The sequence below is a fragment of the Manacus candei genome, unplaced genomic scaffold (assembly GCF_025592945.1).
Source record: "Manacus candei isolate 608988 ecotype Guabito, Panama unplaced genomic scaffold, ASM2559294v1 h1tg000010l, whole genome shotgun sequence".
Classification (NCBI taxonomy): domain Eukaryota; kingdom Metazoa; phylum Chordata; class Aves; order Passeriformes; family Pipridae; genus Manacus; species Manacus candei.
This window is the reverse complement of record NW_026138058.1, coordinates 5,363,575-5,388,424: the sequence shown is the minus strand read 5'-3', so window position 1 is coordinate 5,388,424 and position 24,850 is coordinate 5,363,575. Positions and strand designations below refer to the sequence as shown.

The following is a 24,850-nucleotide window of genomic DNA, read 5'->3' as shown; positions in this document are numbered from 1 at the left end:
TTTCTTTTCTCTGGAAGCTAAATTTTCACTCTCACCTTCCTCCCAACAAAAAAATCCAAGAGGCTTGATCCTTGGTTTGTAGCCCTGAAGAGCCAGTTACAGCAAGCTTAGACACTATATTCAGATCTCCTCCTTGTGCTCTGTGCTCTGGGTCTTAAATTTATCTCTTCCCTTACAAAAGTTTACTGTATACTAGTATACTGTATACTGTGAAGGGCTGTTACTAATTTTATCATCTCCTTCAGAAATGTAAGGATTTTAGATGCAAGTAATGACTCTGCTGAATTTAACCTTCCAAATAATTGCATTTTACTTATTATGAAGGTGATTCAAAGTTCTCTATGTTAATTGTGCAGATTATTGTGGCTGCCACTGGAGAAGTGAGCATTTAGAAGACCTTTCTAAATTGAATAGAGTATTTCATTAATGTATCAATTTACTAAAATAATCATTTAATTACACGTAGATGACCACTGAATATTTTGTGATATCCAGACTACTTCCTTTAGTCTCTGTATACTCTCTCCTACTCTGCCAGTAACTGGCAGTTTATTATGGTTATACATGTTGTCCACAAGCCAGGAAATGAGAGAAACATACTCCTCGAAGGTTCATTTAAACATCAGTAAATCCAACAATTTATAGCCCAGGATTTCTTGGACACATTCTACTTGCTGAACAGTTCATGCACTTCAGTATAACTGTGTAAAAGATAAATTATGAACTTATGTCGCGGTCTTACATTTTTTGTGACTGGAAGACACCTTGATGAGCAGAGTTCCATGCAATCTTCTACATTAAGCAACTATTTTTAATATATAACATCTATTGAACTAAGAAATCAAATGAGTAATGATGGTACACAACTTTATAATTCTACAAATACGCATTTCTGCTGAGATAAAGTTTTTACAAGTGCTGTTACTGAGCAGCACTTAAGGATAATTAAGTCATGTTACATGGCAACCTCTGAGAAACACTGCAGGTGTAAATGATTTTCACTTGCTATCAAGAATTCCTCTTTATAATGCAATGACTGAAGCAAAGGACTGAAGGAACCATTGAGGTCCTACTCCCGTATTTTCCTAAGTGAGCCCTTCCCATCCTCTTTCATGAATGGCATCCAGACTTTATTTTTTCCCCTTTCATCTTTATTTCAAAGACTTTTTTTTTCGTACTCCAAGCAAAATTTATGGAACCTGAGAAAAGTGTGAGTGGATCTCCAGGTTCAAGATTTATACTGTGTCTCCGTGCTTATCTTGTAAGGGAGCCAAGTTTGCTTTTATGCCCATGATGTCTCACACAAGAATCAATTAGTTCCTAACATTGTTTCACATAACAGATAGTGAGATCATGGCCCAGAAGTAGTTCTTGATGTTTAAATGTGATTGTAGAACTTGACAATTTAATATAATTGTTGAACTATTAAATGTTGGCTTTTAAGATTAAAGTCCAGGATGCGAATGCTATCTAGTCAGTTCCACTAAAACAATTCTTGTCATAACACAGCTGTGATCTTTGCAAAGAAGTAGGAGACTGGTTATATTTCCTGGTGATTTTTAAGGCATTTCAGGGAATGATCACAATGAAAAGAACAAAAAGGCATGGAAATATTACAGCCCTGGTGAAATATCTGACCTCATCTCTACCACCACATTTTAAACAGTCTTGACTTTGCACAAATACTGTTCTAAAATGCCCTTTTTGTCTCTGGTCTTTCCTCTCAACTGGATCTTATTTCCATATGCTTATATAATTGGAAATGCACCCTGCTGACCCTCACAGACCTGCCTCACTATTTTCTTTCAAAAAAAACCCAAACAAAACAAAACCCAAAAGCTGTAGCGACCTCTGCTATTTCTCTAGTACAGTGTGACTTTCATGTTGTATTTTACAAGGTTTTGCTGCAAAAAACTCATGATTAACACATCTGTTCAGAAAAAAAAAATCCTTTTCATGTGCTTGGCAGTATTTTGTTCTCAAGTGTACACACAGAGAAATAATTTACAGATTGTGAATAATCCAGTATCATAAATTTTTAATCTCCACTAACTGTAACTTCCTTTGGCTAGTCTAAAAAGCTGCAATGGCTGTTCGACTAGTAAACCTTTGTGAATATAAGCTTAGCTGTCCTGATTTTGACTGAATGAAACTTTCTCCCCAGAGGAGTAAATTTCTGGTTTAGAAATTAGTGCTGTGATTGTGGAGTGACTTAAGGCTCAAAGCAGTTTCTATCTGGGGCAGTGAGGCTCGTTGTTCATAGGGAGGTGGTATACAAGTATTTGTAGAAGCAATAAAATGCACATTAGCAAGTGAAGTGTCTTGATTTGATTTACTTAATTTAGTTTGCAGAGCTCAAGTACACCTCTGTGTTCAGGTACCCAAATCCTCGTAAAGCTGACTTAATGCCTCTCGATATTGAGAAGAATTGTTTCTGACTTTGTAAGGAACTGTGGGTTTGTCGTAAGCCATTCTGCAATCATATGCAAGGAAAATCAAGCATAAGATCATAGTGTTTGGGAAAAAAAAAAAAAAAGAGGTCTCGTACTTAAAAAATGTGATGACATGAAGGAAAATTTGACTACTTTTTCAAAACTTGGAGAAATTTGGATGGCTTTTGCTCCATTGTAGTAATTAGTAAATGAAGATTTGAAGATAAGAAAAAATATATTATTTAGGAATATTAAACCAACATGTGTTTTTATTGAGTAGTTCCAACAGTATGTCCCTAATTTCATAGTTGGTATGGAAGCACTTGTCATGAACATTGATATTCTGTCTCATCTGCTATTGTGTTCATCTACATTGTTTGAAAAACAATGAAAACTAACAGAAATTGCACTTTGATATTTGAAAATGCTTATTAAAATTGTTCACGAGCAAGATAGGACTTCCGTGGCTGTTTTTTTAGGACATGCATGAGCTAACTGTTGTCTTTTTAGTTCAGCTTCAGCACAAAACTGTTACAGGATGAATCAGGAGTGAGTCTGACTGTTACCATCCTTGTCTCTTGTTTTTGTGCAACGTTTCAGACCTCTACAATCTTTGACTCTTTTTGATCACTGATGTTACAGTCATTTTTATGTGCAAGGCTCCCACTGGAACTGTCCTGTTCCTTGGTTGAGACAAAATCTTTTGTTGAATGACATTTCCTGTACCATAAGTCTTTTTTCAAGGTAGCATAATATTTATCACAAATTATTCACGCGTGGTATGAAAGGCACAGAGACTCTTACTGGGTGTACCAATATAGCAAATCATTTCCTCCAGAAAAAGCATGTCTTTTGGCACCCCTGTTTTAAAAAAAACTCCAGCTGCTCTTTATCTTTTATCCTCTCTGCATCCCATTCCTCTCTCCTGATCCTTCTTGCCCCTCTCTGGGCGATACACGTGTTGAGGGGGAATTACTGTGCATACACAATAATATTCAGGACACACGTGTCCTCAGTTCTCTTCCACATGGTTTAATTCTTAAGAGGGGGAACAGACAGAAAGGAGAATGAAGTCATGACTGAAAACCATGGGACAAGGAGAACTTTTCAGAGAAAAATAGGGAAAGCTGCCTATTTGGGAAATTTGGGGAAATAGGAGCCAGCATTCCACAAGGTTGTACTTTCTCTTAAATAAGGTAAAAATTGCTTTGTTCTTGTGCTTCAGAGGGACAGAATAAGGAACATATCTTTCCCACTCTACAATTCACTACAGAATAGCCCCCCTGTCATCTCCCTTCTCTTCTTTGCAGCAAAAAATATTTCATCCTCCTTTGTCAGGTTGCTTTGTGTCTCCTCTGTGGATATCAAGTTGGATACCTCTCGAGATTTTTTTTTTTCCTAGAGGAATAGATGAATTCTAGAGGAATTAGGAATCATTGGAAGAGCATAAGACAGTCATTGGATTGTCATGAACACCAGGAATCTGGAAAACCTAGAGAAGCATGATTAGTAGGAGTCCAAGCAGATTCTTTCCACTTTGTTTTTTGTACATGTTTAACCTGCCTTTAAACAGACTTTAGTACCATCAAACTGGTAACTTTGTGACAACACTAGTGGGCTGCATGCATAAGGTAGGATTTGTGCTTACTTCTGTGTTTGGTTTTCAGCATGTCATTTGCACTGGGTTGTGGTGTAAGGTGGAGAGTGAGAAGGAATGCAAAACTAAACTGGATCCACCAATGGATGGAACAGATTGTGACACTGGAAAGGTATGCTTCTGGTGTAAAAGCAGTATCAATTATACTGAACATATAACAGTTAAGGAAACAGGCTGAATCAGTCTTTGCACTTGTTTTCAGTTCCTGCTTATTATCATTAAATATCAATTAGCATTAAAATAATCTATGTATAGTGGAATGTATTATGTGTTATACATTATATAATACAGATATGAAAAAGAACATTTTCCTAAAAAAGCCAAAACTCCAGATGTTTTAATGTTTACACTGTTTTATTTCAAATTCTCTCTCATTTTGTATCCTATTTATGAGTGGAATGCCATTATTGCACTTCTAACTGTAAATAGCAACATAAGCTTTCAAAGATACAGAGTTCAGCTATGATCTGAGGTTTAGAAATAGTCTCATTGAAGAAATTTATCCAGATTTGTATGAAAAACTTTCAGAATAAGTTTTATAGGGAAGGATTTTATATCTTTCAATTGAAATTGTCACTGAATAATCAGAGATAATGCAGTCCCTGATGGGAACTGTAATGCTGAAAGAAACAAGTCCTGAGGACAGCCCTGGACACTGTGCTGTGATCTGCACAGTTCAACTGGTTGATTCCTGGGCCCAAAAATGCTTTCCTAGGCAATGCCCAGTCTGAAACAAATAGGACAGCAAGGTCTGGGGACCATTTCTAGGAGGAATCCTTTATTGGGAATTAACTTGTGTTCGAGGCTGTGGACAGGAATTGCACCTGCTCCTTGGCCGCTGAACCAGAGAAAGGTCCCTGGCTTTTGCATTTACTAGGACAGAAAAAAAAACTGTTTGGGGAACAACAGGCAACAAAAATATATCTAAAAATATATTTTCAGAATATATGAAAAAAAAATATACGAAAAAAACCCTCTATATTGAACCGAATGTTTATGTTTTGCTTCCCACGCGCTGTGGACCAGTGAATTGTTTTTCATATGCCTTGATTTATTTACCTAAGAGCTGAATTTTCACCCAGTGGTGTAAGGCTGGAGAGTGCATCAACCGGACCTCTTTCGCGGAGCATACGGAGGGGGAGTGGAGCGCCTGGAGCGCCTGCAGCCGCACCTGCAACACTGGAGTCAGCAGTCGACAGCGCAAATGCCCTGGGTAAAAAACAAGTTCAGGTTTCCCTTGCTGTTCACCAGAATTTCTGAGCAAAGTTTGCTTGAGTGGGGAAACCCGTTAAGCAATTCATCTTTCATGAACGCCGAGAATCACTTAGGAGAATGAGGTATTTCAGGGGGGTTTTTTTGTTGCGTGGCAGCACTGTTTTCATCTTTTCTGCTTTTGTCAAAAGCTTAGATAATACTAGTAGGAGAATAAATTCTCTTTTTAACCTTCACCTGAAGAAGCGACAGAAACTTAAAATTCATACTTTCTGACTTGCAGAGCATCAGTGTGTAATTCTACTCTTTCAGTTTTTTTACTGGAGAAAGCTGACTTCTGTCTCATATGGAGAGCCAAGGAATTGCAACTATTACAGAGATCTTTCTACCAGTTTCACAGACATTTAGATAGACTATCTGTAAACACTATTTAGATGCCATATCTTGTGAAAATGCAAACCTTCTGCCATTGGGGATAAAAGGATTTTTATTTTTGGCTTGACTGAGGTTTGTTTCACTGTACCTCAGTGATCAGCTAAAAGATACTTTCCTTTTAACTACTCTGTACCATGTCTCTTTTAGTGGATCACCAAGTGAAAGAGAATAAATAGGCATAGGAGTGGGAACAGTATAAAGCTAAGTAATGAAGACAATTATAGAGAAGATTAAACCGGAGTGGAATAGAGTCGAGTCGATGGTTTAGGAAAATAAAAGAGCAAAGGAGAGAAATAAAGGAAAATGGAAGACAATATAGCAGATCTGGGAGAAAATGTGATGATAGGAAAGATGGGGATTAAAAAAGATAAATTTTCATAGAGAATTTTGAGGAGAAGTTGGATATGGCTGTGCAAATGCATAGTAGTTTAACTGACAACTTAGATATGCAGAATGCTTTCATATTTCACGCCATGTAAACACCACTTTCAGCTGTGTACCTAAAAGCTATTTCTTGAACTTAAAGATGTTTCAGTTTCGCTCTCATTAATTCATTTTTACGGGCAAGGTTCCAAATAATTAGTTCCAGTTTATGCATTTCACTCTTCTTTTGCATTTTTTTCATTAGGAACTGCAAGCACAGATGCAGTGACTAGAAAGAAACAAAACATTTTTCAGAACATTGTAACACCCCACTTTTAAAAAAAGGAGAGGTAGAAAATCTACAGGTGTTACTTCCTTTCTGTAGCATGTTTGACAGAGTCCAGGTAGAGAAAAATCATCTCAACTATATCAACACTGCAGTTGAGGTTCTCTAGTCGTAGTGCTTCTTTGTGGCCAAGTGTAAATTATGGTTTAGCACCAGCCACACTTTACATGTAACGTGACCAGTACAAAGAGAAGGGAAACGTGTTTTGTTCTGCGACTTTGATTTTTTCCCATGGGTGTTTTTTTTGATGTTATGTGCCAACAAAAAACCCGCCGTTTAAACGGAATTTGTGTCCAGCGTAAGTAAACTGTGCTGTAAGTTGAACAAAACACTACCAACAGTAAAGGGTTATGTTTATGCCATCTTTTCTAGTTCAGGCCTTGAAGGAGAGTGTCACGGGCCCACAATGCAGTATAGGGTATGTGAAAATCCCTCTTGTCCTGCTGGTGTGCCCGCCTTCAGGGACTGGCAGTGCCAAGCTTTCAGTGTCAGATCTTCGTATCAGAAGCACGTGCACCAGTGGCAAGCTGTCATTGATGATGGTAAGTAAAGACCAGCTCCCAGGTTCTTATCATCTGCCTAAATAGCTTGTAGCTTGTCGATGTTGTTGATTAGGAAAGGTATGGCAAAAACTAAAGCAAACAAACAAAACCAAGCCCCATATTTTTGGCGAATAATTTGAATTCAATAAGGCAAGATCTAGTGGTATTTTCATATGCCCTGGAATGTTTCATCATTTATTCCTATTTAATTTGTCCTTCTTAATAAGTAAAGATTATGTTTGAATGAAAGTTCAGTGTCAGTTTTGTTTTATTTAATAAGAAATGTCGTATGAAGTGACTGAGAAATACAGATTTCTAGACTAATGTTAGATCATTAAGTATGCATATATCAGTTATATTTTTATCTACAAAGCCAAAAAGATGATGCAGATATTGTGAGCTTCTGTTTCTGAGGAAGGAGAGAGCACTTCTAGCTTAACATTGTGAGTATTTCTCATACCAGTGTTTGATTTTGGCAGAAATCCATATCTAATATATACTGCAAACTTAGATAAGATTTCTCTAAATCCTAACAGCTACTGAATGCAAAGTCCTGGCATATTGTATGCATGCTTCCATGCAAAAAACTTCTTTACATATCATATTATTATGAGAATGCTCAAGTGGAAGTATAGTGAAGTCAAATTTACAGTATCTGCAATGATAATGTTGGTGTAAAACATCAGTGACTAGAGGATAAATTCCTCTAAATGTGAACAATAGTTCCCATTTCACTGAATTTTCTGTTTAAAATTTTGTGTTTAAATTTATTTGAATTAAAAACAAAACAAAACAAAAAAAACCACCACAAAAATACATCAGTTATTAAAACAGTTAATTTGATAATCATAACAACTCTTAATAAAGACAACACTGGAATGTCACAGGAGTACTGTAAGTATTTGTTACTAAATTTTAAGTAGTTCATTACTGTAATTGATTTTTAACTCTTGAAACAAATTATCAGAAACCATTAGAAAGCATAGATTTTAAGAAAACTATTTCGTTGTACACATGTTTTCATATATGCCTAGATGAATAAGGGCTTTTTTTCCTTCTAAGCCTTTTCTCAAGGTGTCAAAGTGAAAACTTGTGATATTATTGTATGTTAGCTCATTTCATAGTAAGAAGAATTCTCTCAATTGTTATATCGAGTCAATTCATTTTGGTTTGTTTTACTGAATTTCATTTTAGCGCAGGAACACATGATTTATGTGTTCCTAAGGGATCTAAAAGTCTGACTTGGAATAATTTGATTTTATTCAGATGAAGAATCTTGGCACTCTCCTGCCCCATGTAAAGGAGTGTGGATGGTAGCTTTCATCTAACTTTGTTCTGAATGGTCCTATTGTCTTGAGGTGTCCCTTAGGAGAAGCATAAGTGGATACCAGCCAAAGAGTTCCAATATTCAAGTATACGTTGTTCCCAAATCCTTAATTGTTTGCTCTCTTAGCCTTTAGTGGACACAAACTGTGCACAAAGTCCAAAATAGTTGCTGTGATTGAATGAGTGCTCCTGTAGTCTGTTGAAGTTGTCCGATGTTGTCGAGTTGCCGTCTCTTTGAGTTCAGTGTCTTTAAAATAATGTTTAGGTCATTTAAATGTTGTATTCCTTTAAAAATGCTGATGCATGCTTAAAGTCCCAGGGAACTTTGAGGTTACTATTTAAGGAGCATAACAGGAATCTGGAGGGCACAAATACAGGCAGCTTCTTAGCTGGAGATGCTTGTGTCTGACTAGCTTCACATGTTGGCAGAAGTGATCACATCTGTTTGCACTGGTCCTCTAGTGATACCCAGAGGCTTGTCCATTTTGGTAAATTAAATGTGCCCAGACCACTCTCTGATGTGTAAGTCAGCTGGCACTGACTTTGTCTGTCTGTGCTTTTCTACTCTTTTGCATGCTAAAATTGCTTTTCTGAAAGCAGATGGCAATTTCCAGTCTAGACTGAGCTAGTGCTAGTTAGCACATGCAAAAAAATGTGGTGTAGACTGTTTTACAGTTCAGCTGTATAGACAGTAGGATTCCAGTGCCCATGAATGTTTCCTGGAACTGTTTAATTTACTAATAAAAACGCACTCCAGGAATCTAGAAGTCAGTATGAAGTCAGAGTGGCATAGATTGTGTCCAAGTGAAATCGGTTTCAGGTTCAGGATTGACTTTATCCTTTCAAAAATCTGCAACAGATTTGGGAAGAAGTTCTGAGTCAGTACATTTGTGAACAAAGGTATGAAAAAATCATGTAATTTTGTGCTCAGTTAACCACTGAGAAGAGGCTTTAGTTTATTTTGTTTGCTGTCACTTTCACAATGGTGAAACAAACTTCATTGTTTATGAATGATGACCATGGACACCAGGATGTTACTACGTTTTTATTGTCTTTCAGTATCAGAAATTGTTTGCAGAATGTTTTAGAAATTCAGTAGAAAGTTCCTTGAACTTGGTAAAGATGTTAAAAAGAATGTTTCCAGGGTTTTTGTGGTTTCTTGGTTTTTTAATGTGTACTTTGTAAATTCTTATATTTTTTCCCAGGGTAACTCAGTTACTGCATTTTTTTTTCTCTTTGACCTGCATAGTTATGAAATCTGGAAAGTGTTAAGTTTCTTTTTAAACCAATATTTATGTTCTGCCAAAAATATAGGAGAGTGAAAGTATAGATTAGGACCAAAATATTCCAACAGCTGTAATGTGTATACTCTTAATTGCAACAATGAACATGACACGAGTACTATGTAGGCCAAGTCTGTAGCAACAGCATGCTCTAAGAAGGAAAAAACCTTGAGTTTTTCAAACAGCTGAGAAATAGATCAAAAATTCCTACTACACAGATAAACAAATATCAGTTTTAACAACAATGTTGATGACAATTTTGTGTTTCTGAAGTGACCTTTTACCGATTTTGTGGGTTTTTCCATCATTGCTACTACAGAAAAACCTTGTGCCTTGTTCTGTTCACCGGCTGGAAAGGATCAGCCCATTCTTCTAACAGAAAAGGTGATGGATGGGACTTCCTGTGGCCAGCATGGGCTGGATATCTGTGCAGATGGGAGATGCCAGGTACGAGTTACTTGTTTCAGACCTAGATATACAGACACAGGTATGCAAGAGCGTACATTTGTTACACGTGCGTGTTACTTCTCTGACAACCTGTTGCAGTTTGCATGACCAAGAGTGAACGGCTCTGTTTTTTGTATCACATTGAGATACTTTAAGCAATTTTCGCTCAGTGCAGCACAACATGTGAAGCAGCAGAAGGTTTGGTTTGGTGAATGTGTACCTGTAATGATAAAGATGCTTATAACAAACTCCTGCAGAGCGGATAATTACTGTAATTGATTTCATTTTCTAAGGGAAAAGCTTTCAACACGTTGAGAAATTTTGCCGTCAGGTGAATGTCCATATGAATTACTCTGCCTTTTTCAACAGTGCACAGTTTTACACCTAAATAAACCAAGAGCAAATGTGCAGAATAACACATAGTTACAGATGAGTGCTTATGCTATTCCTGATTTTAAGAATTCGTTTGGTTCGTAGAAGTTCTTTTGTCGCTTTTATAGTGCCTCATATGGAAACTCTTCTATATAAGGCTTGGGGTTTTTCTTTTGTCTGCTTCTCATTTAAAACACTGAATTCAGTAGAAAACCCAGCCTTTAACACAGAAACATTATTGCTAGATACTGTCATAACTTCAACAAATTAACTTATAGATGCATATATGCACATACACTTATCCTCTCTCAAGTGCCTGTGTGTGTGCAGAAAAAATACACTTAAAATACTTCTCTGATTTGCATTCACCATGCAGCAATTACATGTTTAACCATAAAGATGATACATAGCCCATTTTTCTTGAAAAAGTGTCCTTCTTTTTATCCTTCAAAAAAACAAAAAAAAAACCTTAAACTAAACCCACCTCACTAAGATTGAGTTGACTTCTTGGCATATCAGAGTTCAGAGAGATAGGTGCTAATCAGATTTGAAAGTTCTTAAGAACTTGTGGACTACAACTGTAGAGTTAGATATTTATATCTTGTAGATGTGCCATAATGGATACACAGCTCAATCAAATACTTTCAGTCAGTATTTGGAAATCTGTATTGCTTTTCTAGGTAGAAGAACTCTAATAAAAATCCCATTCATAAAGTAAAGGAACAATCCTAATGTGCTTGGAAATTAATGACTCCTTAATAGACCATGATTTCTGTTCTTAAAAAACCCTTTATTTTCTCTCTAACTTAGTTTTCGTCTTCATTATTTATAAAATAGTTTTGAAGTATAATTGATTTTACCAAATGCAATTATATAGTGCACAAGATTACCCTCTGATGACTTTGCTAGACTTAAAAAGGCTTTTATTTCATGTCAGGTCAGCAATATTAACTTTATTGCTTTTGTCAAGTTACCACTGACAACAATTCATAGAAATACGTTTAACATAGTAATGTGGAGTTGCTTGAGTAAACTTAACTGTTTTTAAACTGGATGATTTTTAGCAAAAACACAAATGCCCTTTATATTTACATACTCTAGATGTGTTTATGCCCTAAGCAGCATTTTATCACTGTGTGTGTGGCAAAGGACCTCCCATGTTTTGAGTAAAAAGTGGTGGAGACGTTGCTAACCATACAGGAAGAGTGGATGCCACAATCTACATAAAATCACGGGAAAATTGACCATGGGAGGAATCTCCGCACATGAGCAGGGCTAGGTCATGTGGGTTAGGCATCTTGCAGAGTGGTGAGACGCCTGATGCTAGAGGCAGCTTTATGAAAAACATGGCCTGTGTCTCAACAGCTCTATTTTATTCTCCCACAGAAATTTGGCTGTGATGGCATATTAGGATCTCTGGCTCGTGAAGATCATTGTGGCGTTTGCAACGGTAATGGAAAGTCGTGCAAAGTTATTAAAGGTGATTTTAACCACACCAGAGGAGCAGGTAAGCCTATTTGTTTATTTCAAATACTCAGGAAACCAGTAGCTTGTTGATTACTTTGAGCGTTGGGAAATTTAGAAAGCTGTATTTCATAAAATTATGCTGTTCCTCTCAAGAACTTCAGATCAAGGTTTTTTTAAGACGATAAGACATTTAAGATAAGAATGCATGAGTATTTTCAAATTTGTTGTGAAATTATTGCACAATATTTCAATCACAAAATTAAGGAAATATCTTCCATTAAGACACATGCTATTTCATTTCATAGAAGAGCCTGATTTTTAAGAAATATGAGAAATAAAATTTATAATTTTAGCAAATAAATGATCTGTAAATTCTTGTGGCCTTTAGATTCATTTAGTGTTCTTCAAAATAAGCATCCTAATTATGATCCATTACCTAGAGTTGATGTTATTAAACTAAGACAGGCAGTGAGAGATCATAAAGCCGAATGTGAGAAAAAATCTAATATTTCTTCATTATTCATTGTTTTATACTACTAATAACATATTATAGAAAGCAAATAGATTTTCTGCTGCAGAATGAACATGAGATTACCAAATAGTGGTGTGATCTGTACTTCAAATGAGAATAAAGCAAGGATCACAAACCCCAGATGAGTCTGGAGGATTACAAGATAAAAAACTGCAAAGAAGGTGCCTGCTAGTAAAATCACATTATGTCAACTCTCTTCTATTGCTATATCCACACATTTTCAAGCTTTTTCAGTGTTCTGTACCAATCCTCAGTATTGTGGTATTGCCATCTTAACTGCATAAGTTATTATCCTTCTCAAGAAGCTGTGAGCAAGACTTAGAAAGTGTTATTAGCTCGTAAGGAAGTGAAAGATATTGGTTTGCAAAAACTTAATTTTCATGTTTCAAGACTATTGAAAAGGTGTTGTAAAAGCTCAGTATTTTTTTTGTAGGACATCAAATAGCTACACATAATAAAAGTTTGGTATATTTTTCCTTTTATGATGTTCACCTGGATAATCTAAAATACGTTTTTATTGATTTGTAACATTCCTGCTTATGCAGTATTTTCCACTTCCATTGCCTTTTCAACCCATTTTACTTAAAGCAAATTGCTCAACATCCTGTCTTAGTCCCACATGATCAGAAAGCAATCTTAATTTGAAGCAAATAATTAATAAGTAGTTTTCGAACCAAAAACCAATCATAACAGAGTTTGAATATGTTAAAGCAAGAAGGAAATGGAGCATAAAATATAAAAAAACAAAACAAAAACAAAACAGGGAGGAGGCTTGGATTTTAATGCCATATCATTTGTCTTTACATGCTGACTGAAGCTGGAATTCCTTTATGGTCATCTGGTGGTGATGATGACAGTGAACTACTTAACCACAGAAAACTTCCTCTGCTCCAGCCCCAGTCTGCCCAGTCTCAGTGGTTCTTGTTATGTTTTCCTGTGCTGTACTCTTTTAATTGTGTATCACTGTATATGTATTACAATGCACAGTTTCTTAACTTGTTTCAGTATTTTGCAAGAATCCTCAGAATACTTCTACATGAATTACAACTTGATATATTTAAAAAGCAAAATAGGGGAGAAGAAATTAATAAACACACAAGATGGACTTTTCTGTGCTTTCCTATTTAACTTGGGATATCTGGTTTCATGTTTAGGTTATGTGGAAGCTCTGGTGATACCTGCAGGAGCAAGGAGAATCAAAGTTGTGGAAGAAAAACCCGCTCATAGTTATTTAGGTAAATGTTGTATGTTTTACTGTTAATGTCCTGGTTTTGTCAACACTGAAAAGTGCTAGCTAAACGTGCTTTTGTGATTGAGCAAAACTCTGAGTGGAAAAATAGATCTGTGAATAACTTATCTAAAGAAATAAAAGAATGGTTATAGACCATTTTTCATATAGGTTTTATTTTAAACTTTCATCTTTTTTAGAGAGTATTTCAAAGAATGTGTTTAGATGATTTAAGAAGATTTCTGCATACTTACACATTTTCAATTTTTCTTATGGGAAGCACATTAAAACTAGCGAAAAGAGTTTTATGCTCAAACATGGACTAATTTGTGCTCAGACAACAACAAAACACACACTGAAACTCATACAGCAGTTCACCAATGATGTCAAACAAAGGTTCTAAAATTAGACTAAGAAAGCAGAAAGGTATTTCTTTGCACTATTTTGAATTATCTGAATGTTTTAATGGACAAACTTAATCAGAATGATTTTTTTCTCTTATTTTTTCTATTTATGTGAAATTGTCTTTCAATGACAAAAAAGTTTTTCTCTTTTAATGAGGTCTATAGATATCCTATAGGAAAGTATGATTTGTTACCATTTTAGAGTGTTTAAGTGAATATATGAAATGATTGTAATTGGTGGTGTTCTGTGCAGTGCTTAAATTTGAGAGAGATACAGTATGAGAAATAGTAAAATGAAATTAAAAATTCCCTGGTTTGATCACTATTCTTAGTTATGTTCATAAGTAATATCTACGTTTTAAGAAAGTTTTTACCTGAGTGTTCTCAGTACTTGAGTTGAGAGAACTTTGAGGGTGGTGAATCTTAACTATGAGAACTTAAGTTATCAGTGGGTTATTGCTGGTTTATCATGAGTTCTGCACTTGCCCTTTCAAGATATCATGCGAGGTTTAGAGATCTGGGTTATTCTATTGTTCTCCAATGGACCAAAAGCATGGATATGTAAGAGTGTCAAAACAGTAATTGAAATTTGTCTACTGTGTTAACATATCACAGAATCACAGAATATTCTGAGTTGGAAGGGACCCACAAGGATCACCAAGTCCAACTCCTAAGTGAGTGGCCCATACAGGAATTGAACCAACAACCTTGGTCTTAGTAGCACCATACTTTAACCAATTGAAATAATCTCAGGGTCATGTAGGTAACAGAAATACTTTTTTTTTTTTTAATAAAGCAAAAATAAATAACTGTTGGAATTATATTCAGCAAAATTTTTTCCTTTTTCATGAGTAGCAAACTGTTTTATCCCTTACCCTACAAAAGACAAAAAGAATTAAATGTCTTTTATGCCCATGAAATAATGTCAGTCATGCTGCTCATTTGTGAAAGTTGCTGATTAGCTCTTAATTGCTTGTTATTTTGATTTTTACTTTTCTTAATTTCACTGATTTAGGTTTAAATGAGGATCAGCCAGTACTTCTTTGCAATATTTTTTTATTAAGCCTTTTTGCCTTAATTTTTGTAAGCCTTTATGGAGAATCAGGAACAGGTCCACTGCCATATTTTGAGTTAAAACCTCTGTTGTTGCATGTTTTTGGTTTTTTTTTAGTTTTTTGGGGTTTTTTTGCTAATGTAAAGTATTTAAACTTTCTTCATTTATAGGTGATGTATTCTGAAAGCATCAAAATCTGAATAAACGTAACATAATGAAGGTTTTGGGGAGAAAGCTTAAATCCTTGATCTTAGAGACAATGATCTTCAAAATGCTGTGCTTAAAAATGTGAAATGCATTACAGATTAGATTCTGTAAATTGTGTTTCTGATTGGTTGTCTATCTTACAGTTCTGTATGCAAATTTTAGGTGTCACCATACTTTATTCTCTGCATTTCTGTACTTGAAATTAATCAATACAGGCCAACACTATTTCTGTTTTGCTATTTGTCTTACACACATTTTAAGATTAAGGTTTTTAAATAATATAGCTCACTATACAATTAATGATTGTATAATTGGAGATACAGCTGTAAACACAATTTTAATCCAGTTTACACTTATAGCTGTTGCTTAGAAAGTAGAAGATAATTTAAACCTAAGGAAGATTTGATCCTTGTTGAACAGCACAAGTCAAATACAGGTGGGGTCAAAATACAATGCACTTCTCTGGATTTACTTGGTGGTCAGAAAACAGAATCACTATGATCTGAAAAGTGCAATGATTTTGCTAAATTAATTAGTAAATGTACAGCCCAAATCAGTTGCATCGTTGGGTGATTGTGCTGTTGAAGGAAATCTTCAGAGATGTTGTACTTTAACACCCCAGATATCTTCTTTATCAGGAGTATATCAACATACACCACAGTAACAGGAGCTCTGGCATCCCAGAAGATAAGGTGTAACTTGCAACTGCATTTACTGAACAACTGACCTGTCAGTGACTGTCCTGTCTCTTCTCACCTGTAGAGAAGTGGGAGTAGTCATACAACCAAACATTAAGCAATTCCTCCCTGCTGAAATTGTCTTGGAAAAAAGTATAAGAGTTCGTGATCCTTCTTTTAGGATCAGGAATGGGAATTATTTGTAGCATACAGAGGGAGGGGAGAGTTTCTTTAAGTTGAGAATATTTCCTGAAGAATACACTTATAAATATTTGTATTAAAGTCATTATTTTAAGAAGTAATTTTGTGATTTATTTTTAAAGAATAAACTAGCAGTGATAATACTGCCTGTTTATAACCATCTTTGAGACTTGGTTCATTGTCAGATACTTTAAAAATATTATAAGAACGCTATAAAAAAGTTGCTTCAAGCATTTTCTAGTTTTCTATAGTCTAAGATAATGCCTTTTCTATTGCTAAATTTTCATTTATATTTGGCAAGTGTTACAAGCTTTTTTCAAAAAAAGTTCCTAACATAGGATACAAAAAGGAAAATTAAAATGTTTCTGTCTGAGATATACGAGGCTTTGAAATTAGCGAGCTCATTCATGTGACATTTATATAATGGCATGAGAGTTCCAGCCCCTATAATGAATTAATGTGATTGATTAGTAGTGTATAACCCTAGAAATTGCTTATGATCTAAACCCTGAATTTTTTCTGTGTTAATTGGAAGTGTGAGAAATTCTTTGTTTTCAGCTGACCTAAAGAAGTGGATTACCTGTGTTGTTATTGATATGTGATCAAGCTGCCTCAGGGTTATAGACCCTTTGAATCTGCCCCATGTAACACAGCATGACACTGTAATTGCCAATGCTCTTATAGGCATCCAGCCTACAGGTGTGTTGTGTTCTGTGTGAATTTCTGTATGAAATTCTCCCTGGTTAAAAAAAAAAACCATGTTGGGCCACATTTTGAGGGAGGGCATAGGAAGGCAGATGGTTTCTGACAAATAGTACAAAATTTTGAATCCCTGGTTTCTAACAATGTTAGTAGTTTTAAAATACCTTGAACCAAACCTGTGTAATCTGTGTAGGCTGTGTAATTTCAGATTTCAAGGGAAGCTAGTAACAACCTGATCCCAAACCCCCAAAACCAAAGGAGAGACCACAGTCCACTGAGACTAAACTTGTTTTCCTTTCAAATGTAGAGGACTATAGAAAATGGTTAACAAGTAACACCTTTTGGAATCATTTTACATCAAGATTAGACAAATGCCTTCTATACAAAAAAATTGATTGACTTCACAGGGCAGCCTTTGCTGATTGAGTGCCTATGGGTAAAAATTACGGGCCAGGCCAACACAGGAAATTTCGTGGCTACCCAGCCAAGGGGAGACTGCCGATCAAGTGTTCTTACTTCAGCTACAGGAAGCATCACTCTTGCAGTCTCTGGTCTGGCTTGGGGAATTCAGTAACTTGGTGTCTGCTGGGGAAACAGCACAGCAAGCTGTAAACAGTCCAGGAGACTCTTGGAATATAATGGAGAGAATTTCTTAATCCAGGTGACAGATGGACCAACTAGAGTCATAGAGCTACTGGACCTTGTTGGTTGCTTACCAATGCAGATGAACTACTAAGAGAGATCAAGATTGGTGACAGCCCAGACTGCAGTCCCCTGGCAGAACTCATGATTTTGAAGGATATGGGCCAGGGGAAGACTAAAGCCAGGGCTCTGAATGTTATGAGAGCAAACCTTCATTTGTTTAAGGAATTAATGGATGGGATCCCTGGGAAACTGCTCTTGGGTATACAGGAGCAAAACAAAGCTGGCAGCTTTTTAAGGATTTAGAATAATAATTTTTAATAAGGATTAAGGATAATAATATTTCCTAGATTGCCAGAGCTCTCAATTCCAACATATAAGAAGTCAAGCAAGGAAGGCAGGGTGACCAGCATGGGTAAGGACCTGCTGGTCAAACTAAAGTGTGAGAAGGTAATGCATAAGCAGTGGAACCAGGGACATATATCCTGGGAAATATATAGGGATGCTGCTCAGAGGTGTATGGATAGGATCAGGAAAACTAGGGCACAGTTGGAGCTGAATTTGGCAAGGAATGCAAGGGGTTTCTACAGGTTTTTATTCAGAAAAGAAGTTTTAAAGAAAATGTACACACACACCCACACCCACCCACATTCTGGAACGTAAGACAGGAGAACTAATGACAATGGGCATGGAGAAGGCTGCAGTGCTTAGAAGGTTTTTTTGCCTCAGCAACACATCTTTCAAGTCCCTGATAATCAGGGAATGGCAGAATTAGATTCCTCCCATCAATAGACCAGATTTGAGGCCGCCTGAGGAACCTGGACATACACAAGTATAGTGGACCTAATGACATGCATCCTGTGGTCCTGAGACAACTGGCTGATGTAGTTGACAAGCCACTCTCAAGCATATTTAAAAAGTTGTGGCAGTCAGGTCAAGTCCCCAAGGACTGGAGAAAAGGGAATATTGCACTATTTTTGAAAAGGATACTAAAGAGGGCCCTGGGAACTACCTCCCAGTCAGCCTTACCTCAGCTGAAATTTTCAAAAAGTTACTCAAATCTCAAGCCTTAATGTTCTTAAGATGGCTTGAAGGGACACCTGATAACCTGAATGGAAGTGAAACAATTACTTCCTTGGCAAAAGATATCACTGACTGTGGTCTCATTTAGAATTGGATTTCAGATTTTTTTTTTATAGTTTCTTTAGGGTAGAGATACGCTTGTAATTACCCCCCTTGGTTTAACACTGACATTAGGGTCATGGTTACAGTTGCAGTAGGGTTTCCCAGTCCCAAGTTAGCTTTGGCTGTCTTTTTGGTTGTAGGTGTATTGCTCAAATTGCCTGAGAGGATTACTTTGTACAGGACAACGTCCTCTGTCAAAAGCTAGGGATAGGAATATGTGTGGTGTGGAATAAAACTCAGTGAACTTGCTTACCCTATGGAGTGTGACAGTCAAGAATAGAAGCTGGACTGCCTGAGTTCCAAGTCCAAATTTAACACTTGAGGATACTCTTTTGTACTTTGTCTAACACCAGTGACTCAAGTGAGGAATCTGAAAGCAGAAAATGCATATATCTGTATTCTGGAACTAGGACTCCAGTTTCCTGCACATGTCTGCATGCTGTGGCACATGCATTCATTTTAAAGACAGGACAAAATGATGCCTGCTGCTCTCTGGGGAGAGGGTGCTGCTCCATCTGAGCAGCATGACCCGGCTGGACCTTGGCACTTTCAAATATAATTTTTTTTAATTTTTCCACTGAGAAGAGGATTATCCCCACCAGTGGGAAGACTAAATAGAACTTAATTACCGTTAATAATAGAATGTTTAAAACTAAATTACCCATTTTTAAATCTTGTAAAATCAGTGGTTATTTTTGGTACAGCACTATTCTACAGTGTTAATGGCTTTTATAGTCTTAACATTTATTACACAGTGCTGCAGTGGTACACATCAGTGGTGTTTTATTCAATTGGGTTTGTGCCAGTCCATAGGAGTGTTGCCATTGTTTCCCATAGAAACAAAACATAACAGTATAAATATGAATAGGAGAGGAGATGATTACAGAAGTGACTCACATTAACTTACAACTTTAAAAAGGGAAATTTTGGAACATGTAGAGGTTCTCTTACAACAAACTGATGCCAAACATACAATTTCAATGAAGACAAACGTGTAAAACTTCTTGTCCAGAAGGTGACTTCAAGTATATTCTACTTCACACATGATTGGGACAAAATAAAATGAAGTAAAACAAAATAAAATTACAAATAATTTACAGAAGAATCTATTCTGTTTACTGTGGCAAACTGAAGTAAAATCCTCTGTTCTCAGTGTATCCAATGTATCTTACCTGACTCGATGCTGTTTTTAAATATAAAATAAGTCAACACGAGGAATGATTCAGCCAAAAAGAACGAGCTTTTCATGTTTGTCAGCAACATCCAATTATGTGGAGGTATATAAAGTATTATCACATTCTGAGATGGAGAAAAAGGCAAATGTAGTTACTAGAGGGGAAAAAATTCTGAACTAGATTTTTTTGTAAGGTTTTAGCCTTGTTCCAAAAATCTTGAAGAGCCTCTTGTGAAAATTGTGTTTCCCATGCCTTTGTGGATTATAGAAATGACCACCCTGGGGGCCTTTTGCCTTAAGTTAACTCAGTGTTCAAGTTACGAATTATGCTGGAGCCTGTCAGTCTCTTCAGGCATTAAAACACTGATATTAACTTCAGCTGATGTTAAATACACATGGTTTTGCCAAGCATTCCCTCTGGAAAGTGTTTCTGAGGCATGTTCCAATTGAAGTTCATGTACAGTAGGATCCACAAATATCTTTGCAATCAGAGTTAGGTGTTTTCACCTACTTGTTAAATTATCCAAGCAGGGAGTGAAAAGAGAACCAAATCACTACGGAACAGATGCCTTTTATATTGGTCTTTTTTTCGTGTATTTTGCAGCTCTTCGAGATGCTGGAAAACAGTCAATCAATAGTGACTGGAAGATAGAGCATTCTGGAACATTCAATATCGCTGGGACCACTGTCCATTATGTTCGGAGAGGCCTCTGGGAGAAAATATCAGCCAAAGGTCCCACAACATCACCTTTACATTTACTGGTATGAAAATTTGGGTTTTTTTTCTTGATTCCTATCATATAGCATGGTAACTAATTTTTTTTTCAGGCTCCTGAAGGTAATGAAATCTATGTAAGATGCACCTGCTTTTGTGATTATATATGCATGTACAAAATTAGGTATATATAAATATATATATATGTATATACATATATATATATGTCAGCAGGCTTGTAAACGATGCATTTAAATCCAAGAACAATCTTTACGTTGTTGAGGCAGGATTGAAGGTCTCAGCATTCCTACAAATGCCATAAAAAGCCAATGTGCCAGTTAAGGAGAGCGATTCAAATTAAATCAGATGTTTTTAGTCCTGGCTGACTATACAGCATCACCATTTCAGAATTTCAGTCACCAAGTTCTCCACGAAGAAGTGGAGTCTTGATGCATTGCAGTGGAGCAGAGGAAAAGTTAATAGGCACTAGAAAGAGGGAGAGATGATGAGAGAGTACTTCATAATCCAAATCCTTCAAATGCAAGACATTTTCTTGGTAAAGCAAAATATTTTTTCCCATTGGCTTGATTTGTATGCTCTCATTAATTTCTTCTACCCTATCCATTCGGAGGGTTGAAAAGCAGCAGAGCATTAAGTCATCCTGCTGTGCTTTTCAAGATTGTCTCCTCGCAGTTTGGAGTTTGTCTTCCATAGTACCTTGTGTACATGGAAGTTTTCCTTCTCTGTGTCTTGCAGGTGCTGCTCTTCCACGACCAGAGCTATGGGCTACACTATGAGTACACAATCCCACTGGATCCCCTTCCTGACAATCAGAGCTCTAAAGTACCGGAGCCTCTTTTCATGTGGACACATTCTACCTGGGAGGACTGTGATGCTGTATGTGGAGGAGGTAAAATATGAGAAAAATGTGCTAACACACAAACACACCCATATATTAAAAATGAGTATGTATATACAATATGCATGTGTATACACAGTGCCAATGTGCGCATAAAATACGCATCTATATGTATATACCTTGTGTGTACATATTTAAGACTGATGATCAGTGTTATATATTTAATAGTAATATCCATAATAGTAATTACAGATATTAATTTAGTAGTAACATTAAAATGTATAATTCAAATATTAAATATTAAATTAATATTTAATATACCATTTATATATTAATAGTATATAATATATATATTTAATAACAACATTGGCTTGTGTGACACCACACAATGTGGATGTACGTCAGTCTCATGCCTTCTGTTTGTATTAAAAATCTGTGATAACTGCAGGAAAAGTTTCAAACCAAATAAAGTAAGTAGCAAAAGATGGTAATGAAGGAACAAAATCCAGACCAGAAAGCAAATTCAGGACACAGTTTCCAAGAAGAAATACAAATGCAAGAGCTAGAACAAGAATAGAAAGTTCATACACATTCCACTCTGTATTTGGAACTACTGAAGATAAATGATCTGTAAGAGACATTTCAAACCACAGAAAAGCTGAATCCCAGGTTCAGATCAAATATGTACAGTTAGTAACATGAGTTGAGGATGATCCAGAAACATATGGAACAAATATTTCAACAGCAGATATTAGTATGCTGATGTGATATTTTTCCTATGTTTATTAACCATAAAAAATGTGATTTTGGAAGAACAAAGTATGATTGTGAAAACAAATATTGGAACGTGAACAGTACTGATGTAACAAAAGTCTTCAAAACTGCTGTCTAGAAGATGTTATTCAAATAGATAACCACTGAAAAAACACTTCAGAAATTTTTTTTAATGAATGCAACTTACAGTGAAGTGTTCATACCTTGTGCAAATTAGCCAGACTATGAACACTCTGTTGATTTTTGATACCTGTCTTTCCTGCTTACAACCCTGACAGTTGTGATTGCTCTGATCAGCAGTTCTGAGAACTGCTGTGCACCTTGTGATTGAATAGGAAGGCCTGGAAACGCTTTACTTTCTCGTAACAGCAGCATAAGGAACACACTGTTCTAGCTCCTTTGACTGTGTGAACAATCCTGGTGTCATGAAAGATTGCTGTAGTTTCCATAAACATGGTTTTTGTGGTTTGGTAAGAAAGCTTCTTCCCTAGAAGGTATTTTGTACATGGTGCTAGTAGCATCCTCTGATTCTTAATAGTGCATTCCTATTCACTTGTGAATTCATGCTTTTTACAGTTTCCTGAAGTATTTTTAGAATAATTTTAATGCTACCACAGTCTGTCATTAGTGCCTCAAATATTTCTAAACTTACCTCTCATCTGCAGAAGCCTTAAAATGCAGTCTGTTGGTAATTTATTCTACATTAAGGTTTAAATAAATATTTAAATGTCTTAATGTGATGTTTATCATATTTTTCTGTTGTAACTGGCCTTCATTTTATGTTATTGTGAAAAATAGCCGAGCTAATACAAAGTTCCATAAAAGGTATTTTTACTGCAAATGTTCCGAAATACAAGCAAAAGATTTTTCTTACTTTAGACAAAACTATTTTAAATGTTCTTTCAGTTCTTGGCTTAAATATCAAGCAATAATGAAATTAAAATGATGCAGCTTGTACTCTGTCTAAGTATTTGTGATTCAAATTTAATATCAATATTTTGATTAATCTGAATAACTGATTAACTATTATCAAGAGTTTTTCTTAAATGCTCCAAGTGTTTGTCAGGATGAAACTATTGATGAAGCGCTGTGGTTTTGTGTATGTTTATATATGTAACTGGTCTGTGACCTCATGTGTTGAAGAAAAGTTTCTTGGTGTGGGAGAGAATACAAATACACAGATGTATATATAAATGCAGAAAGAACTGTCAAACATTTCAAACGCTGTGATATGATAGATTAGTTGAATGTGCTCTCACATACACAAGCGCCGTCTAAAATGTCAGCTGTGGTCACGCACATAATGTGCATTTATAACTTAAGTGCTCCATCCACAGACTCATTTTTGACTTCTGGTGAACATGCGTGCTTAAGTCTGCCCTGCTCATGCACGCACCCTCTTTGTCAGTAAACTTCCAGACAGAGTGTTAAAAAGTAACTGTAGGAACAAATGGGTATGAGCCTGAATTGCACTTACTGAAATCTCCAGTTCAGGGATTGCTAGTTTTTGAAAAATTAGTTTCCAGTCCAATTACAAGTTGCTGCTTGTGGTAGGTATTACATTGAATTCTTATTTTCAATTCTTACATTTTCAAGAGATGCCAGGATCTGGTCATCCATCCGGGCAAGGATTCTGTGCACAGCGTGCACTGGGTCTCTGCAGGCAGTATCCAGATTCCTGAATGATTACCCTCCAGATCAGGTCGTCTGTCCTCTTCAGTTCATGGGAAATAGTGCAAGCTACTGAAAGTTGCATATACTGATTCCCTTTATCTGGGTGCCAACCACAAGTTGTCATTCCTTTCCTCATTTTATATAGTAATTAACAAGCATTCTTTTCTTTGTAGTTTTTCTACAAGCTTTGCTCAGTGCTGAGGTTTCAGTAGTTGGGAAAGAAAATTATTCCAGTAAGACTAAGGGTTTGGCCTATGACTAGTTACAGGAATAAAGCAGCAAAACTCTGTTGACAGTGGTACGCAAAGACTGGATTAGGAAATCAGTGTTCCATACAGACTGCAATATCTCTCTTAGGCTCGCTGCTACCTTTGAACTTCTAATGCCAATTTTGCAGCTCTTTTACCCAAACTGTACATGAGATAGCTACATCTGTGTCCTTCCTTTAACCACGTTACATCTTCCCGGTTTCCTCTTTATTCTACCTGCTTCATTTTTTTGCCAGGTGAAAGAAAGACAACAGTCTCTTGCACAAAGATTATGAACAAGAATATCAGTCTTGTGGACAACAAAAAGTGCAAATATTTAACAAAGCCTGAACCACAGATCCGCAAGTGCAATGAACAGCCATGCCAGACCAGGTAATAATGATTTGGTTAAATTAAACTATAATATCTCGATGTAAAAATCATAGAGTTGACTGTCTCTGGCAATGAATATACTGTAAATACATGCATCCAAAATGTTGTCATGCAAAATATAGGGAAAACAGAAACACTGGCTGTAGTTTCCCCTGAGTTTTAATGAAAGAGTGCCCTTGCCTAAATCAATTCTTATTCAATAAAGCAGTTAATTTCCTCAGGAAGTGTCCTCACAAGCTGATCTGTGCTGCAAAATTGAAATTTAAATGCTCCTTATATAAAGATGTATATGGGATTTA

At 36.2% G+C, this 24,850-nt stretch overlaps 1 protein-coding gene across 1 annotated transcript in view; it reads left to right on the top strand.

The window, feature by feature from the left end:
- Nucleotides 1–24,850, top strand: part of ADAMTS19 (ADAM metallopeptidase with thrombospondin type 1 motif 19) — a 139,246-nt gene that overhangs the window by 90,085 nt on the left and 24,311 nt on the right. The window contains exons 11-19 of the mRNA XM_051777410.1: nucleotides 4,100–4,201; nucleotides 5,172–5,302; nucleotides 6,818–6,987; nucleotides 9,916–10,043; nucleotides 11,802–11,922; nucleotides 13,569–13,649; nucleotides 20,493–20,650; nucleotides 21,360–21,513; nucleotides 24,416–24,551. Of these exons, the coding sequence (XP_051633370.1) occupies nucleotides 4,100–4,201; nucleotides 5,172–5,302; nucleotides 6,818–6,987; nucleotides 9,916–10,043; nucleotides 11,802–11,922; nucleotides 13,569–13,649; nucleotides 20,493–20,650; nucleotides 21,360–21,513; nucleotides 24,416–24,551 (1,181 nt within the window). The remainder of the gene's footprint in view (nucleotides 1–4,099; nucleotides 4,202–5,171; nucleotides 5,303–6,817; nucleotides 6,988–9,915; nucleotides 10,044–11,801; nucleotides 11,923–13,568; nucleotides 13,650–20,492; nucleotides 20,651–21,359; nucleotides 21,514–24,415; nucleotides 24,552–24,850) is intronic.